This window comes from Folsomia candida, unplaced genomic scaffold (genome assembly GCF_002217175.1).
Source record: "Folsomia candida strain VU population unplaced genomic scaffold, ASM221717v1 Fcan01_Sc005, whole genome shotgun sequence".
NCBI classification, from domain to species: domain Eukaryota; kingdom Metazoa; phylum Arthropoda; class Collembola; order Entomobryomorpha; family Isotomidae; genus Folsomia; species Folsomia candida.
The window spans coordinates 8,692,925-8,713,293 of NW_019091197.1; the positions used below are offsets into that span (position 1 = coordinate 8,692,925).

Sequence of the window (20,369 nt, forward strand, 5' to 3'; positions counted from 1 at the left end):
TATTTCATGCAAGCAGATTTGTATGGCTTTTGTAGGTACATTGTATTGTTGAACGGCAAATAGAAATTTTTATATGAATACGGAATTGTAATATTGTAAAAAAAAATATACTTATAAAATATAAAATATGTATAAAATATAGTTTGGGGTTAGTTTGGGTAGAAATTTGGTTGCATGGGAAGGAAAGTGTTTTGATAGGTGTGCAGTTTTTTTCGAATTTACGAGGCCTTAGTGGGATTGAGCGACGTAAATATTTGAATAATTGTTGGGCGAGAAAGTTTAAAAAAGTGGGAAAGATTGTGGATGAGTTGCTCAATGTAGATCCAGATAGTCATATTTGTACGGAACAGTTGTGCAATTTATTGACGAATTTTAATAATGAATTAACATTTCATTTATTATCATTCAGTCATTCATGACATAGTAAAGTTTTTTCATAGCAGAATTGCTACATAGTCGGACTGTTACATAGGATATGTTTAAAATGCTGGAAATCTTTAATGGTTGCGTAAAATTTATCAATCTCTAATTGTCGCACAATTCAAAGGAATTTAAAGTGCACAAAATTCTTTACGAATGACTCTAAATTTTACCTGCTATAATTAAAATTTTTCGTTTTCTTGATGGTTCAGCCCGAATGGAATAATACATTAATATAACATTGCCTAAATATTTATTAAACGTTCGGAAATGGTCACATTTTTAAAGTTAATTAATTTAATTTAATTTAATTTAAGTTAATTTAATTTAATTTAAAGTTATATTGATATTTTTAACGTTGGTTGAATATTATCTCAATAACATTATTATAACACTAGTCAATTAATGCTATTTAAATATTGTAATAATCTCAATAATATTTTTACAGAGTTGAATTAACTTTAGAAATGTGGCGATTTGGAATATTAATCCAACAAGCAAATTTCCATTCGGGAGGTTCTCCTCCAAAAATTTACATCTGTATGTATAAAGCCATGTTGTGGGATAATAGTGGTGCTAGTAATTACATATCATAACTAGTAGCTTAACATAACTAGTAGCTTATCGTCTGGAAACTAACAGTTATCATAGTCCGAGTTAGCCAGAGGTCACACATATATATCCATATTTGTATAAATAATTGTATTTGCATAAAATAATGAGCAATGTCTTACTCAATGTCTTGCACTGTGCAAGTTGCACCATACAGTATCGCGAGTCTCAGCTTAAACCAAACATAAGGAAATGTATCAACCTGTCTCCAGGTAATTTGTACATATATAATTATCAATTTTCCCCAACTTACTGAATGCATTAAATATCTATGCGTATGTAATAAATAAGCAATTTGTAAACAAGTAAAACAAAATTTATTATTAACACCCATAATTAAATTTATTTACATTTAGTTTAATAAATATTTATTATTATTATAACTTTAACCACCTCGTTTTCAAGTCAATAATTTAAAATCACAATTAAAAATTAAATCATTAATTAAAAATTAATGAAAATTAAAAACTATCACCATCTTCTCACGGGCATATGTAAATACATATGTTTGATCCGTTTAGAAACACAGCTTGAAGCAAAGCTGTAATTTTTTTCTTGCTAAAAAGACTAGAAGAGAGAAATAAATCAGTAGAGGAAGACAACTTATGCGCATAAATACTCTGTGGTATGTACTGGCTCTATCATAGTTTTTCCAACCATATACAACAATGAAGACCAAGACGATAAGTATCATGATGACCATCAAGTACGAGAAAGAATTGTAGAGAGTGTCGTGTCGGATATTTTTGTCGGCATTCTGAAATAATCAATGAAAAATATTGTCTCATTGAGGAGTACCTATTATAAATTGCGTATAAAAATAAACCATTATCAAAAATATTCATACATTGTATTTAGTATTATTTGAGCATCTCCATGAAATTTGAAAAAATCCGAGACAAACGCATTATCGGTGATAGGTTACATACGTATGATAATCGACGTTAGCATCATATTGACAAATTATTATAAAATAGTAAATTTGCATGTTATTTACAATACTAGTACTAAAGCTAACAGTAAGTATAAATTGATACTAACAATGCGATGCAACACTCCGATTTCGATGAAATTTTGGAATAATGCAATTCAAGTCAACATAATCAACGATTCTTGAGGCGGTTTGTGCGATGGTCAGCATTTGTCAAAATATTTGAGGTCGAAGTTGAAAAAGTGGGGGATTTTTTGAAACGGGGGAATCAAACTCCTCTTCCATTCCCTCCGAAGGGAAAAATCGCCCATTATTCAACTTCGACCTCAAATATTTTGACAAATTCTGACCATCGCACAAACCGCCTCAAGAAACGTTGGTCGTGTTGACTTGAATTGCATTATTCCAAAATTTCATCGAAATCGGAGTGTTGCACTTCACCCCATCGCATTGTAAGTATGGGCGTAGTTAAATAATTGATACCACTCTGGTACAAACAATTACCATGTCACCTATACCGACATATCTAGTCACCATCTGGACATACCTTGTTACCCGATTATTTTAGAGTATACATAAATAGTGACGGAACGTTTAACCAAACAATGTGTTACGTAATTAACTACTTAATTAATTCGTAATGTAATAAATAAATACCTTTCTCTCCATTTTTCTCCACACAATGAGGAATATTTGATGAAATATCATCAAAATACCGGTCGCTATTGAGCTGCCGAAAAGTGTGGCAGCAAAGGGCCAACCTCTTCCATCCTTATGCACTCCATAAATACCAACTGCAAAATAACCCAAGCCAAATAACATCTCTAATACGGCGTAAAGGACGGCGATACGTTTGACGTCCTCTAAACCATTTACCACGACGCGGTCACCTATGTAAGAAAACATGGCCGAGTTTCGTGTTATTAGTACGAAAAAAGGGCGTGGCTGAGGATACTGGTCAACACTTTGGATTAATTGGGTTATCTCGGCTTCTATCTGGGGCAATGAGATATTATCAAACACAAACATGGTGGCGCGGTTTCTCATCAAAGTGTAAACTTTATCTAGCATTCTTCCCGCTGATAAGTCGTTATCTGAAGATATCCCTAGTTTTGCGGCTAGTCGAAGGAAAGAAATTCTAAATGTGACGTCATTCTGGGCATCAATCCAAACGCAAGTTCCTTCAAATTCGGTGACCGCGAAATGCGTAACTAGGCAAGTTTTGCCGGAATTGGAAGAGCCCGTTACGACTACGGCGCGTCGGTTGAACTTGAAGTCATTTTTGAGTTGGGTGATTTCTTCGATGCGGTTGGTTAAGGGGCCCCCGAGGTGCGTTAGAGGTACTTCAAATGTCAAGACTTGCGATTCAATAGATCTGACGGTTTGGGCAGATTGTTCGATAATTGAAGTAAGTGGGAAAACCCTGCTTAACGTGTCTGTAAAAAGTAAGGAAATCGGAGCTATGATTAACCTAAGGATGAGGGTTTCATATATAGACAGCGGCAGATCATCTTTAAACTTGACACGTTTGAAGAATATGATAAGATAATCCTGCATGCGAAATATTACGATGCACTGGCCACTCATTGTCGAGATTTGTGACCTTTTGACCTTAAATTCGGGATTAGCGACCTTTTTGAACCACCCTGTATATAATTTTCTCAACGCAGGCATAGGAAGATCATTATCTTAGATCACAAGATTACAGATCAAGATCAGCTTTAATCTAGATAAAAAACTGTGGATATGATCCTAATTTGGTTATCCATGGTACATATTGTTAATTTGATCTATGACCCTGATCTGTTTCGCTATATTAGCATACTTTTTGCATAATCAGAAAATTCCTCATTTTTACCTGCAACGGAAACGAAATCACCCAATAGTAAAACTCCATACAAATTTCGTACACTTGGCGGATTCCTTTGAATTGTTATCCAGTGATTCAAAATTTTCATAATTATTTCATGAAACGGTCTCGCCCCCGAATTGTAGATCATTTCCAGTTGTACAAAATCTGGATGTGGTGCTCGCAAATCGTAGTAGAATTCTTTCCAATTAGTGACGAAATGGTCGTCAGTGACAAACAGGTCCACGATCTGTTTTGCTGAGATGCGCTCCAAATTCGTACCGTCTGGCAAAAATACATTCATAATCATCTACAAAATATTTTTTTGCAATGACTTTTACAATAACGCCACGTACAAATATTTACATAGAAATAATAATCATATACAAATAATTTGTATATTTTTGCAAATTTGTTATAGTTACCTTCAATATCCACAGCCGTTTGATTTCCTGCTCGGTTTTCCATATTTATGTGGCCAAAATTAAATTTCTCTAAAAAATACGGTATGATCAAATTAAATTTGGATTGTTTCAGCACCCAAAGCAATACTGGAGTTGATTTTACAGACGTCAAGATGACTAACTCAATTGCGCATCATAATATAATCGTAGTGCTATCGCTAACCAGAAACAATCGAGTAATTAAATCGTACATGTTGATAAGTTTATTATCGGTGTAGGTTACTTAATTCAATTATCTGTATTTCTCAACTATCGCTATCGTGTATCTTGATCAGTGTCACCTGACTCATGACTCATTAGTAATGAGTCAATCATTACACATTACAATTATGGTTTTGTTTTTCCCGTCGAAAATTCTTTTTTCAAGATATATAGGTGGGAAAAATAGAAAAAACTGGTTCCAATATGGACAACACGATGTATTAAGTTACCTGGAAACCTACAAAACTTCTTTAATAGTCAATATTTACGAGACTGGACTTCATATTCATCACCTTCATAAAATTCTGGGGGGGGATTCAATTGAAAGATAGGCAAGGCGTAAGCATGAATTTTGCTTAGCATATGAAAATCGCGATTCAATTAAGTTTTACGTAAGAATATGCTTATGCCAAACTTATTCAAATTCAATTAGAAGATGGTTTGCTCAGAACCGTGGTAAGGCGACGTTCGTAACGCTAACTAAGCGTTGCACGATAGGGAAAAAACCAATCCTGCCCATGTGAGTCAGCGTTATGAAGTTTACGAACGTCCTCTAACTTTAAAAGAGTTTTGGATTAGTTTTATCTTTTTGGTTAAGTACGTTTTCTGATTTTACAACCTCGGTTTTGGTAAATACAAACTCTGAAGAATCTAGTAACATTGTATTAGCCGGATACATGTATACGTTACGTTACTGCGGTGGCAATAAACTTGTTGTCGTCTGGTATTAAATTTATCAGCACGCATTACGCGATTTGAAATTTGAAAATATTACAATATTGAAGTACAGGTATAGGTATTTTCGTGTTTACAAGACAATACTATTCGGCAATTAATTTTACAGTTAGATCAACTATTTATTCGATTCGAATGAGTTTGAATTATGTATCAATGTTTTAAAATAATTCTTAAATAACTAAACTTACATAAAACGTTGTAAGTGTCTTGATATTTGCAGATAACTTACGAAGAGTATAGGAAACATTAATAAACCTAATGGTTTGCACTTTGCATCAATGTTGAACTTGATCAAATTTAGAGATGGTTGATCAAAAAATTGCAAATTGAAGTGTTTAAGAATCTTGCCTTTGCACCGTAAAACATAAATGCATAGATTATTATAGGGTGAAACCCTATAATGGGAAAGCTCTGTCTGCCCGTCCGTCAAATTTCTCGTTTTAGACGTATTTTAGGACGGGAATTTCGAAAATCGGCATGCTGTCGACGTGCGATGACCCTGTGACCGTGTAGACGGTGCTAGAGTATCTTAAAATAATAACTTAAAATTTAAAGAGAATATCTAGCAGATAGGAAAAATCCTATTCCTTTCCTTCCTCTTATGCAACATATGCACCTCTTTAGGGAATGCACTTTTTATTGCTCCCCAACTCCTTTCCTTTCCAGATCCTTACTTTTTCCCGTCGCTTAACCCGATCCAGGGAATGGTCAAAGTATCTTCACACACACGACGAGAAGGATGAAGCCAATAAAATCCCAAGAATGCATTAGTGGGACTGGGTCAAGCGAGAATAAGCGTTGACAAGATTGGTTCTTCGGTTTTTTAGTTGGGGTAGGTTAGACTTATGTAATATATAGGATACAGCTTTGTTAATTTGAACTCTCCCATTTTGGAACGCTTTCCTCCTAAAGAAGATTGATTTTAAGGAAAGAGAGGAGAGAAAAGGGGGTCAATTCTCTCTCCATTTACCATACACACTCAAACTTCCGTAAAATCTCAGTTTCTCTGAATCAGGACAAATATGTCAAGTTCATCTCAACTCACTTGTAAAATATCCATGCTATGATTGAACAATAAAGTCCTACCTTTATAAAGTGTGAAACTTTATTGGACTCACAAGGGAAGGTCCCCGACTGCTTATCATGTCCAGGGTACCCACTATGTTTTTTAGAATCTACTAGGACCCCAGATGAAGGATCCATTCATATTTCCGTGTTAATCGCATATTTGGCGCCATGCATATTCGCATATTCGCCAAATTTGTATGTTTTTATTTTTGAAACCGCCATAACTTTTGAAATCCTGGGCGGATTTTCAAAAAAAATTCCAAACATCATTAAAAAGAGTTCAACCTTCGTATGCCATGAAATTTTTCAAAAAATTTGTTGTTTGAATTTTTGTCAAAATTTTGGAATTTTTTTACACTAGGGGATTCGCCAAAAAAATATCAAAAAAAAAAATTTTTTCATTTTTCATTTATTTCTTAAAATTTTGACCTTTGTGATCATTTTAAGCCCAAGATTTTGAAAATCCCCCGGAAACTAGAAAAGTTATGGAGGTTTGAAATTGGTCGAAAACGCAGATTTTTAAGTTTGGCGCCACGCCATGGCGCCAAATATGCGATTAACACGGAAACATGAATGGATCCTTCGTCTAGGGTCCTAGTAGATTCTAAAAAACATAGTGGGTACTCTGGACACGATAAGCAGTCGGGGACCTTCCCTTGTCAGTGCACATATTATTTCACGATAAACAGTCGGGAACACGCACGTAACAGAGGGGTCTACCACTTGGTTTCAACCTATTGCTACATTTCGTTTGCAACAGTTTATTTTTCTTATCCATATATGAATTCGTCGGTAGACCGCATGAAACCACTCCCGAAGCCAACGGAGTATTTTTTCCTTAGTTTTCGGATTATAAAAAACTTCGTGTAACGCCAAAACTCCGGACAAGATGTACAGAAATATCAGGATGTACCCAAATAGAATTAAATTGCCAAGTCCCACAACATCTTTTTCAAATTCTGGCGACATCCGCGGGGACCAGTGAATAAGGCCATAAAACCTAGGAGTTAAGAGTCTTGCAAGCATAGCGTTGCTTGCAAGGTATACATTTCTTTGGGTATAAATACCCGAACTCCGATAAGAGACTGGGAAATAGACATTATGGAAGGTCAAAAGTTTTATTAAGGCGTTGCAAGAAACTTCTTTGTCCATCACTACAAAGATTTCAGGAATTGGTTGGTACCCCTTGTCAGTTTCGATTGGATGGTTGTTGCTGACAAGATGTGCAAAATCATACCACGAGGATAGTAAAAAGTTTGTGCTATCCTATTATCTTAAGGATGTTGAAAATGTTTGAAGTATTAGAAGCCACCATTAGTCGCTCTTCAATTTCATGTGTGAGAAAAGATCTGAACTATTTGAGCCATTTGAAAATGTTGGAGTTACTGAGCCCGTTGCTATATAATTGGTACGGCGGTATATCCGATGCTATTTAAATCGCTTCTCATATATGGCAATGTCCTTGTGGTTAGCTGCGACGTGTACGTTCCATGAAATAAATTTCCAAAATTCATCGCTAATACTGTGCAGCAGAGAATAGTGATTCGAACAATTGTACTGCGTCGCTCTTTAGACGATTTGTCAACGTAAACGGACTGATCCATCAAGTATCTCACCAGAACAAGGGAAATGTGCCAGGTTAACGTGTCTCCCGATGGGACAAGATTTAGCAACATATTTAAGCAGAATAGTACCATAAAGAGGCAAATCCAAGTATGGGAATCGAATGAAGTAAGCAAAGCGAACCCGTTAGCTTCTAGCTTTTTACTAAACACAACTGTTCTAAGTTCGTGGTATTCCCCAGCGGGGGTTATGAATTGTTTTGGCAGATGGAACAGTTGGTCTGCTTTGTATAAGTAAGACAAAGCCAGCATGTCGTTGTTTACACGAAGATAATACAAGCGAAAACTATCAGTACCCATAGGTGCGCAGCTTCCGACTTCGGGAAGTCGGAAGCAGCTTCCGGACGTCGGAAGCGGCGATTTTTGGTCGGAAGCGGAAGCACTGGAAGCTGGAAGCGAAAATTGTGGTCGGAAGCGGAAGTACGGGAAGCTGGAAGCACAAATTTTGCCTGGAAGCGGAAGTACTGGAAGCTGGAAGCACAAATTTTGGTCGGAAGCGGACGCCGGAGGCTCTTGGAAGCAATGTTGTAGGGGGGGTTGGAAACAGCTTCCGGACGTCGGAAGCAAAAATTTTGGTCGGAAGCGGACGCACTGGAAGCTGGAAGCACAAATTTTTGGTCGGAAGCGGAAGTACTGGAAGCTGGAAGCACAAATTTTTGGTCGGAAGCGGACGCCGGAGGCGGAAGCTGTTGGAAGCTGCGCACCTATGTCAGTACCTCCCAGCTTGGATGTGAACGTTAAATTAAATTTGCGGAACAATGTTATCGCGACGCAAGAAAAAGGAGTGGGTGAGCCCCTGATTTTGTAAATCCCACATATTTTGTGGTAGAGTTAGATTTTACCCTTTGTTAGCTTGGTGATTCGACTAACGTCTACCTGCATATTATCCACTCTGCCGTGTCCATTAAAGATCCGTGTGTATAAATTCCGTCGTGCCCTGGCTCTTTCTGACACATAGTCGGAAAGCATTTCCGATCTCAAACTATCTGTGAACTTTTCAATGAACACCAGTTCAAAATGACCTTCTTGGACAAATATGATAATCCTATCTCCTCTAATATACATTTCATATATGATCGCTCCAAAAGTACTTGGGCTGTACACAAATCTACTTTTTGTTCGTGAATGGGAATTGGCGGATAGCGGGATGCCTACACGGATAAACACATAATGATGTTGTGGATTTTGGTACATTAGGGGTAATAGACTATAAGTGCTATTACGCACATCTTGTTCCTCTTCTTCTTGCAAGTCAATGAATACAATTGGGCAAAAATCCTTTGAATTTATATATCTCAAATTTTGTTTCTGCGATAATAAATATTGCTGAATTGTCTGGTTCTTCATTGCTTCAGTGACTAATTGAACACGCGTTTTTATGTCCTTAACCGACTTTGGAAATATGAGGGTGGCGTCTGTTATCCAGAAACGTGGGTCGTCATAAGGGTAAGTTTGGCTCGTAAATATTTCTAACGTGCAGCCACTAAATAATTGAAGGAAATTGTCAAACGTTCTAATTTGGTTAGATGGGTACAGAATTGTAAGGAATACGTAATACAAGAGCTTCAACATTGCAAGAGATTATTTTGATAGCTTGCTATTTTTGTAGTGCAATTTATGAAACCCATAACTAGGTGATTCCCTCATCTCTTACTTACTAAACCCTAGAAATGTCCAGGTCGCCAATTGTGCCTTGAAAATTCCAGAAAAAGGGGATTAACTTTTGGGAACTCATAAACATAAATACATATGTCGCTTGAATTAAAATTGTTACTGTTAATTATTGGGTTTAAGATATCCACTATGCTATCCTAGTAAAGGCTAAATTGTAGTTGCGGGTTGTCAGTCTCCCACAAAGTTCTTCGCAACTCGTATTCAAATTAGTGCTGCATATTTGTATACGAGTTTGCACCAGGATAAACACAGGCTTATATTGCAGAAACTTGTACAGAATTTGCCTCTATTCTATCAAAGATATATGGAAAAGCCGAAACCAGTAAGTTTTGCTCATAAAAATTTCTGACGTGTAACCAGACTATAACTGAAGGAAATTGTTGAACTATACTAGTTCGTGAGAAAGTTGCAAAATTGTAAGAAATATTGACAATAACTTTCACAACATTGTGAATCATAATTTTGTATGTTCTGCTACTGAAAGAGTGGCTGAAGCAGACGAAGCAATTGCGAATCCGTAACTCCTCGCTTTCGTATTGCTACATACAGAAGTGAAAATGCTGACGGCAATTGTGCTGAATATCAAGGCAACATTTAACTAAAACAATGTTTATAATGAAGTAGACGCCTATTTTCTAATCACTAGTTCTGGTAAACGAGTAAAACAAATGCTTATTTATCGATATTATTTAAGTAGAACCTATGCATATATAATGAGGACATCAATTTTGTCCATTTTTCCATAAATATGTAAATATATTATATGTGGCTTGAACTTAAATTTCTTACGGTAATGATTAGGTTTCTTATCGCTATGTGGAACAATCGGTAAATTTGATATGCTACGATAATAGAGCCTAAGTAAACTTATGCAAATGAGGTCACAGAGCAGAGTACGAGGACAGTACTCCGCTTGTTATTTCATTTACATTAGTCATTGATACACAATTGAGTTGGAATTGAGGATCCAATTCCACGATGGTGATAAAATTTTATATTATTTTTGTTGCGGCGAGGCATAAGTTTAATAATGGTTAAGTTATGCGTAAATGCCCATGCAATTTTTATATGATTATTTAGTTAAGTATTTTGTGACGGCGCGGCATAAGTTTAATAATGGTTAATTTATGCGAAGAAGTCTATGTAGTTTATATAGGATTATTTGATTAAGAATTAAGCATAAGTGTCACGGCGAGGCATAAGTTTAGTAATGAATAATTTTACGTACAAATTTCATGTACTTTGGCCACCCCATGAAGAGGTGGCCGTTGCCATGGTGATGATTGAGTGGGAAAGGAGGTATGAAAAGAGCGTCTCCTTTGTCGTTGAGAGACAGACTGAACGTTGAGTAAGTAAGTAAGTAGGAGTTGAGCAAGTAAGAAGCTCACTTTTTGTAGTGGTCAAATATTCGAATAAATACTAAAATTAATTAACAGAAAGAGTTTAATTCACGTGTTTTAGTTATTTATTTGCGTCTACCTTACTTCAAGCTGGATAGAGCATTTTTGGCACGATTTAAGTAGTTTTGGCAAGATTTAGGCCAGCTTTAGTCAAGTCCAAGTCCAGTTTAAGTCCAAGTCCAGTATAAAGTCCAATAAGTCTACGTATAAGTCCAAGTCAAGTCTACGTATAAGTTCATTACGGCACGAGGTCAGATCACCAGAAAACCAGTTATCACGAGAAGATAATTTCTGAAGTTGATAAGCCCCGGCCGTAACAATTTTATCTCTATGCGGTGATGATTTATGAAACATACCGGCAATCTCAATTTCACCAACTTTGTAATAAATGTGCACCACCAGGAATTTTTTAAACACAATTTGGAGTAAAAAAAAATGCACCCACAAGTTTAACCGGATTGAGTTAAATTATTTCTGTGCAGCGCTAAATTTTGACTTCATTTGGTGTTTGACCAACTCCGAGTTATTACAAATCTATTCCGCATACAATAAAAACAACGCAGCAAACTGATTTGCACACCTTCTTGAATTAAATTTCCTACGTTTTAATTCTATTTTATGGACTTTGGCAGGGTTGCACAAGCTCTCTTCTTTCTCAAACTGAAGCAGATATCAAACTTGTCACGTAATATATAATCTTATTTATGCAACCTAGGCGATGTGGGAATGAGGAATACGTATGTAACTCTGTTGGAGTCTTGAAGAGTGGGTTGAAGATGAATTTAATGCAAGGAAAAGCTCATGAAAACCCAGGTACAAGAGCTCACCATCGTCATGCGTATGTGTGCATACACTTTAGAGACAGATATTTGATACGAACAGATTCTGTGTGTTGTTGGGCAAGGTTTATTTGCATATGAACGTATTTAGTATGTACATATTTGTGCAAAGGAGACCTCCACATTTTCCTTTATGCAACTCATGGGTCTTTCTGAATCTTTATATTGGTATCGTCGCACTAATTCCAAAAGACGTAAGTGCACTCGATGCTTAATTCTATCAAGACCAGAGTTTGCAAGGGCAAAAAGGCATGCCGTGCCTAAAATGCCTTTTTGCCTATTGGGCACATGGATTTTGGACATGCCCGATTGCCCAAATTAACTGTATAGCGACAGCGTTAATAAATCCCACCAAACTAAATAGCATTCATGGGTTTGACGCAATTTCGTCCCACATTCTCATCGTTATCACAGAAAAGCTTATAATTACTAACCACAGCAGGGATAGCATTGCTGGACGAAAGTATGAATGAAAAATATCATTCATTTGAATTTCCAATATTTTCAAAGTTCCGTAAAACTTTAATTTTTTGGATACTCCTTGGAATCTTGTCCAGCTGTGTAAAAATTCAATATTTCATTCAATCACAAGCATGCAATGTAGTATCGTTTCATGGTGAAATGGAGGGTTTCTGCGGGTCTCTGGACATCCTATCCTTTACAATACATGCCGACGCCACTTTTGAAATCAGCCTGGTGGTGATTTTTTTCTTATAGAAAATCCAATAAGACATTTTCGTTCTTTCAAATTTTTCGAAAAAGTGGTCGTTTAACCTGTTAAAAAACATTGAAATTTTTATATGCAATAAAATTTCATAAATATACATAAAATTTCAAACTTTCAATGTTTGTTAGCGGGTCAAGTGGTTACTTTTCGAAAAATATGAAGCAACAAAAATGTCTTATTTTTCGATTTTCTTATTCACGATTATTCCGATTCATTCTTATTTCGATTCATTCTTATATCGATTTTCTTATTCTTATTTTCTTATTCATTGCACATCGTGTAATGCTTATTTATAACAGAAGTTGGCTTACACTTATGGCGTACAATTTATTCGGATCATGGACGTCATTTTATTTGGAAATTAATATTGGAATTGCAGTTTTGGAACAGCTAATACGTCTTCTAATGTATTAAGCTTGAGATTGCATACAGATCCTACCCAAAATTATTGTATGTGGCTTCCAAAATCAAGTCAATCATCACAAAAGAACGAGGTGGGATTAACAGGAATATTTTAAATTATATGTATTAACCTACGCGCATATATGTGACCCGAGATAAAGCATCAATAAAACTTACATTTATTTGGTTAAGCTCACACAAATAAAATATATTCAGTTAACCGATTTAATAAAGTTACTCTCAAACCCCTGAAGTCAGGGGACAAGCCGCATTTGGGATAAGGGTATTTGTGCTACTGCAACTTGTAAAACGTCTCTACCGGACGTTTTACAGTGTATAATTTGTTTATTTATCAAGTTTCGCCATAAACTCTCATTACTCAATTCTTCCATTTGCTGCTTTAATTTCTCATGATTTCAGGGGTTTGGAGTACATCTATTTCAATGATTTTATTAAATAAATATATTTCATTTGTACGAGTCTCACAAAAAATGATCGTTATCAATTCCTTATCTCTGGTTCCACAGTGCATTCCTACCGACCCAATCTGCGGTGAGAGAGCTGATTCAATTTTACAGGAAATTCTGGTTCGTCCAGTGTTTGGGAATGTGCATTCATTATGTGACGTAAAAATTCCGATTGCCTTAGAAGGGAAAATCACGACCTGTCGTTCGTGTCTGGGGTACCCACTATGTTTTTTAGAATATACTAAAACCCTAAATGAAGGATCCATTCATATTTCCGTGTACAACTCATATTTGGCGCCATGGCGTGGCGCCAAACTTAAAAATCTTCGTTTTTGACCAATTTCAAACCTCATTAACTTTTACAATTTATGTGGGATTTACATTTTTTTACTTAAAATGATCACAAAGGTAACAATGCGAAGAAACAAATAATAAATAAATTAATTTTGAGACATTTTTAACATTTTTCGCAGAATGTAAGAAAATCTCAAAATTTTGACAAAAATTGAAACCAGCAATATTTTGAAAAATGTGATGGCATACGATAGCTGAACTCTGGGTCGTAATTTTTAGATTTTTTTAAATCCGCCCAGGATTTCAGAAGTTATGGTGGTTTTAAAAATTAAAACACAACTTTGGCGAATTTGGCGCCACGCCACGGCGCCAAATGTGAGTTTTACACGGAAATAAGCATGGATCCTTTATCTAGGTTCCAAGTAGATTCTAGAAACCATATTTGATACCCTGAGCACAAACGACAGATCGTGAGTGTCCCTTGTTAGATCTGACGTAATTTATGGACAACCGCGTCGCTGACGACGCGGTTGTCCATTAATATTTAATGGTGGCGTAAAATATTTTACGCCTTACAACAAATTCCTTCTTATCACAGTAATAAATATTTCTGCAACGCAAATATGAGCTTCAATTGCTATCGTTATATTGCTCATTCTTATACAAGCAAAGTGCTGAGCGTAATCATATTTTATCATCATATCATTTCAACCTTTATTCTAGTGCAAATGTATATCATGGATATGTGTCATGCAGTACTTATTCAAAACATATTTAGGATTAGAAGTAGAACCTGAGTCGAATTATTCTCATTCGTTTGCAACCCATTTGTAGGAGCGGTCAGTACTCCGCACCATCAAATTGCTATTTCAGCTTTGTACGTTAACAAGCATTTGTAAATATACCTCCTGATTTTTTTGCAATTCACAAGCATAGCCCCGAGCTTCCAAATAAATATCTAGAAACTGAAATAATGGACGGGGAAAAGAATGTCGTCATATTTGGCGAATCTGGTAATGATTTACATATATACAACCCCGCCGTGTCAAAATTCTCTTTACTAAATTTAATATCAAATAATACAGGAAGTGGTAAAAGTTCCATTGTGAACCTCCTCCTTGGAAAACCAGTGGCCCAAGTTTCTGATCGAGCTGTTGGATGTACGTTTGAATTCAGCAAGTACACTGCACCAAATTATAATCTGTTCGATACTGTTGGTCTTTCGGAAGGAAGTAGGCGAAAAAAGTTCACACAATTTTAAAAATGGTTGCTTTGCCTCAGTGAAATATAACCCTGTTCTTCTCAGGTGAAGGAACAGTGAGCCAAAAATTTGCGGTAAATCAACTAATCAATCTCTTAAAGTCTTTGGAGAATGGGGTTTCCCTTTTGGTCTTTGTGATGGAAAAGGGAAGGATTAAAAAGAGCCTAGATGAGAATTATAAGCTATTCGTGGAGGCAATTTGCATGGGGAAAGTGCCCGTCGTTCTTGTAATAACTCATTGCGAGATGGAACCAGTTCTTGGAAAGTGGTGGGAAGATAACAGACAATACTTTGATAAGTATAGGTACAACAAAAGTAGTGGGTAGCATATGTGACCCGGATCTACCCACCCAGATGTAAATTCGATTCTAGATTTTTAAGCTGTAGTGCCGAGTAAATATCCCAGGGGACCAGATTTCTACGTGCCAAAGTCACGTATCCACCTGAGTAACATCGGAGACGGGTCGAAGCTCAACTCCTACATTTGTGTCCCACAGAGATATTTACTCAACAAGAGAGGTAGGCTCCTAGGCCACTATCGGCAGGGCCAATTCTACTCAGGGACTATTTAAGAGCACATCGAATGTACACACGGGGTTTGCCAACTTCGGGTCACACATACGTCCCTATTAATTGTTATGTTCAATATTTATTAACCTTTTATCATTTTACACGCAGAATGACTTTCACCTCTGTTGTTTGCGGATGTTCCATGAATCCAGAGATGGCACCGGCATTAATGCAGCCCATGGTAAAATCACTAAATGATACTACAGTGGCACAACTTAGCAAAGCCATAAGTTCCAGCATGCTTGTTCCCGGATGGAAAGTGAAGGGGGGTTGGAAAACCTTGCTGCAAACCATCCTGAGGAGAATTGTAAAAATTATTTGCATATTTCTTCAGTTACCAGACGTAAATTTATTTGCTGGTAGTGAGCTAAGTTTTGAGGATAGGCTTTTCGTCTACTTCAAGGGACAGGGGTATGATGAGCTTCTCTCCAAACAGATGGCGAAAGATATTGCAAATGTAGTGTGATATTAAAAAGTTTTGAGCACTTCATGTCACTGGCTTACTCTTTGATTGAAAATTGGAGTCATGGGTATCCTCTGGGGAATAAGGCACTATTTACGTACATATAACTTGATTATTTAACTTTATTATGTAACTCTATACAATGAACATTAATATTTATTAACGTATCTATTCTACATTACATAAATTTCTGTATAGATAAAGATTTTTTTCCTAAGTAGTTTAAATGATATAGAGGGTATTCATGGGTCTATGTCTTCGGGTCCTTGGTATTCGTCGTATAACTTACGACGGTTACTAGATTTTGTAGGCGTCGTAAGATTTTTGTCATCGAAAATCACGTTACTAACAAGGGACACTATGTAGGTAGGTAAATATATGGGCAAAACTCCAAAATTTCTGAAGAAAAATATCGAAAAAAAATCCGCTTTATAATATCTAGTTTACTTTATTCATTTCTAAATAATTAATAAGTATAATTTGATTCAATTACTCTAAAATATTATGGTAAAATGCAATAAAAGTAGTTAATATTTTAGATTTTGTCCGCTATTAATTTTATTCTGAATTTACATCGCTTAATCATACTTTGTACCACAAACAATACTTGCGCACATGAAATTGTAATTTTATGATTTTCTTGTCCGATTTATTAAAATTGTTTAATTTTGCTAAAGAGTTATGGAAATGCAACAAAGGTGAACTACACTCTATGAAATTTTATCGCGCTTGATCAAGTAATTTCCTTGTTCCAGAGCCTTGATCAAGTTTCTTCTAAAATTCATGTGCTCTTGCTCCATTCGGATCAAATATATCATACCAAATATCAAGACACATATAATATATAATGGGATACCTCAGCCAGGTCTGAAAAATCTCGCTTGGTTCGCCTGGTTAGAAATTTCCCAAGTGTTAGCGAAGGTGCATCATCACCGTCACTCGAACAACCAATCAGAGCTCCCCATTCTAGGTAAAGTTGCCGCGGGTAGCGGGTCGGGTACCTGTTACCCGCTTACCCGCCCGATATTGCGGGTAGTCGCTACCCGTTAGTAAGCGGGTAGTGACTACTACCCGCGCGGGTAACGGGTATTTTAATTTTAATTTAATTGTTCATCTCGCCCAATTGTGCGAGCGATTGAGTCATATAAAAAATAATATATGTGCATTTTGTTATTTTTTCCGGACCACTAATCAGTGATTATATGCGTCAATGCATATGTAGTGAAATCTCTGGTTTATGAGAACGCCAATTTTCGGATAATCTGGGGCTATCGCACGGGAAAACTAAAAATGCAATGTTGTGAAGTGCAACATTCCGATTTTATTGAAATTTAGGAACTATGAAATTAATGTCAATACAAGCAACGTTTATTGTGGGTCATAGTTAGGTTACATCACATAGTTAGGTTATGTTATGGTTGAAGAGTCTTCAATGAAGACGATTGATTTTTACAAGAAAATTCAATTTTCTTTCCCAGTAAAAATTGCCCATTCTTCAGCATTAATCCCAAATATTTTGACAAATTTCAACCATCGCTCAAACGTTCCGAAACGTTTTCTGCATTAACTTTAACTACACAATTCCTAAATTTCAACAAAGTCTGAATGTTTCACTTAATACCATGCCATTATACATACAGAATTCAAGTAAATTGGGAGAAATTACTATGTATTTCTCACGCATAGCGAACCTGCTTTAAAATTTCAGAACTACCTAATTTCACTAGTATCTACACACGAACATATTTACATAGGACGGGCGATCTTACAATTTGCTTTTGTACGCCCCCAAGCAATAAAGATACGATTTAAAGTAAGATTTAAAGCAAAATTGTTAGTTGCAGGCCAGTGCTGTTTAAATGGTAATGTCATGTAATTGACAATTTCAACATGTCGAACTGATTGCTTGGCTAAATCAAAAAGGTGGTTTTCACAAACAAGTAATGAAATGTAGCTAATCATGATCCAATATTTGGACACCATTATTTCAAAGTGCTTGTCAACCTAACAGAACAAATGATTAATTAAACCGGTTTTATTTTGGAAGGTGGTTAATATTTAGCTTGATTTTCATAGCGGGTAACGGGTAACGGGTACCCGCACGGGTAACGGGTACCCGCACGGGTAACGGGTACCCGTGCGGGTACGGGCTGTTGGACAGCGGGTCGGGTAACGGGTAGCATTTTAGCTACCCCGGGCAACCCTAATTCTAAGCTAGCAAAAATCTGGACAGGCTAGACTCCAAAGTGCAATTAGTGTCGCTCATTTCTTAGCTTGTCATTTAGTGTTGTTATAAATTTTAAAGTTCGCGCACAATCTCACTTTATCCCATGCCGGAGCAAATTCTCAGGCGAATTATTAAGCGAAAAGAGTTCAGTCAGAAGCTCGCTTAACCTAGAGAAATTTCTAACCAAGCGTAGCAAGCGAGATTTTGCACAACTGACTGAGGTCCCCCACTCATAGCCATATTTGCATGAATAAAATATCAGTCTTTTGGGAAGCAGCCTGAAATAGCTCGTTCTTAATGCCTTAGATGCATGAAAAGCATTTAAATTAATCAGTTAATTTATCATACTTTTCATTAAACTCGGAAAATTATGTGTAAAATTCTCAAAACATTTTGTAAAAATTATGCCATAGTCGAAACTGCACAGTTTTATACAACCACTCTTTTTTATACAACTTTATGTACAGTATAATCTGAGGCCATGATAGATAATGACTTTAATATGTAATGTGTCAACAAATCTCCATCTTTTTCTCACATTTAACAAAATTCTAACAATATATTTCTAAGGGTAGACTTGAACTGGCCTCATATGTAGGGCCCACATTCTTTAATACAACTCTTTTTCCTCAAAAAATTATTTATAACTTGAAATAATTCCTTAATCCTTCGACGGAGGTGCTTCAAAGTCGGCAGATGAAATTTCGTGTTTGTGGATGAACTGATCTTGCAATTGTTTTGATTGTTTCATGAAAAAATGCATAGCAACCTTGTTGAACCCACCCCAGTCGACTTTCCCGCTTCCTGAAAAATAAAAAAAAATTGTCAACACGAATTCCTTCTTAGGAGTGGCAATCCGATCGGAGAAAATAATATCCGGAATTTGGATTCGGAGTGGATACGTTATCAAAAATCGCAAATTTTTGATGACGTAATATATGGATAATCCCTAACGTATGTATTTATTTATAAATACCTGATCTTTCCGCATTCTCAATTTCTCTCTCCAACTCCGCCTCATCGATTTCCCATCCCGGCTGCATTTCCGTGATGAGCTTCTTGACCTCGTCAGGTGCAACGCTGCCCCTCCGCTCCGTCCTGTTGAACGCCTTCTCGATCACTTGAATGACGGGATTAATTTAAAAAATAATAATAATTAAATAAATAATTTAAATAAATAATTTAAATAAATATGTTGAACATCTATGTATTTAATACGTAATTTTCACCTTTATGTGTCTCCGCTTGAATTTTTTCTTCCTGAATTTTTACCAGATAGAAAAATAACCATGGAAATTTAGAATATATGATCACGATTATGTAGAAAATACTCACCATTTTATGTTCAGAAACTTGAATTTATATTTAACAGGGGGATCTACCCAGTCAGAAGAGTATATTAGGACTGAATAGAATAAACATTTTATTGTTGAATTTAGCTTGCTCAACTTATTAGTGGAAGCATCTACTTTGTCATACATATTTACGAGGTGGAGAATATTTGGTAATATGTAAATATTTTCCACGGGGAATGATATTTTGGTGTCGGGTTTTAAAATAGCTCAACTTAACCTCATCATCTGTACATAAGTCAAACTCGTCTCGCTCTCTTGAAGGAGATCGCAGATCTTCATCAATAGGGTGAGAAGACATGAATATTTAAAGCCTGCATGGAGCGAAGCACGTAATAATTTTGGCACACGTTGCAATCTCCAATTTCTGGTGGGTAGCCAGCAAAATATCAATATTGTGCAAATATGTAAATACGTCGTGATATGTAAATAAAGTGCGGCAAAGCACGATACATAAGTAGCGCAAGCATGTGACCACACCCCCTGGCGCCGAGGGGGTGTGGTCCAAAAGTTTACGGGATCCTCCCCCAGAGGTCATATGTATGATGCCGTAAAACCGATTTCGATTATCTTGATGCGTTCTCGAGTTATAGTGCTCACAGACAGACAGACGGACGGACGGACAGACTAACTAACCGATCGCATAAAGTCGCTTGCGCTACTTAATAAATACGCCACGTTTCCCATCAGTTAAGGAAAGCTATGAATACATACTTGTTTAGTTGACTTTATCTCATGCTGTTCCCGTTGAGTGAGTAACGAGGAGAAAAAGTTGGAATCAAATCCAT

At 36.3% G+C, this 20,369-nt stretch overlaps 3 protein-coding genes across 3 annotated transcripts; 1 reads left to right on the forward strand and 2 right to left on the reverse strand.

Moving 5' to 3' along the window:
- Positions 1 to 1,465: 1,465 nt before the first annotated feature.
- On the reverse strand, positions 1,466 to 4,517 carry LOC118435723. Its single transcript, XM_035852121.1, has 4 exons — positions 4,238 to 4,517; positions 3,822 to 4,097; positions 2,621 to 3,399; positions 1,466 to 1,789 (listed from the first exon to the last, which is right to left on the reverse strand). The coding sequence occupies exons 1-4, from the start codon at positions 4,278 to 4,280 to the stop codon at positions 1,550 to 1,552; spliced, it is 1,338 nt and encodes a 445-aa protein (XP_035708014.1). The 5' UTR covers positions 4,281 to 4,517; the 3' UTR covers positions 1,466 to 1,549.
- A 9,929-nt stretch (positions 4,518 to 14,446) lies between these two features.
- LOC118435725 lies at positions 14,447 to 16,523 on the forward strand. The gene is made up of 4 exons (XM_035852125.1): positions 14,447 to 14,721; positions 14,794 to 14,940; positions 15,015 to 15,273; positions 15,648 to 16,523. The coding sequence occupies exons 1-4, from the start codon at positions 14,682 to 14,684 to the stop codon at positions 16,003 to 16,005; spliced, it is 804 nt and encodes a 267-aa protein (XP_035708018.1). The 5' UTR covers positions 14,447 to 14,681; the 3' UTR covers positions 16,006 to 16,523.
- Positions 16,524 to 18,631: 2,108 nt separating this feature from the next.
- On the reverse strand, positions 18,632 to 19,694 carry LOC110849996. The gene is made up of 4 exons (XM_022097481.2): positions 19,565 to 19,694; positions 19,459 to 19,489; positions 19,206 to 19,349; positions 18,632 to 19,033 (listed from the first exon to the last, which is right to left on the reverse strand). Exons 1-4 carry the CDS (start codon positions 19,565 to 19,567, stop codon positions 18,891 to 18,893), a joined length of 321 nt encoding a protein of 106 aa, XP_021953173.1. The 5' UTR covers positions 19,568 to 19,694; the 3' UTR covers positions 18,632 to 18,890.
- Between the last annotated feature and the right edge of the window lie 675 nt (positions 19,695 to 20,369).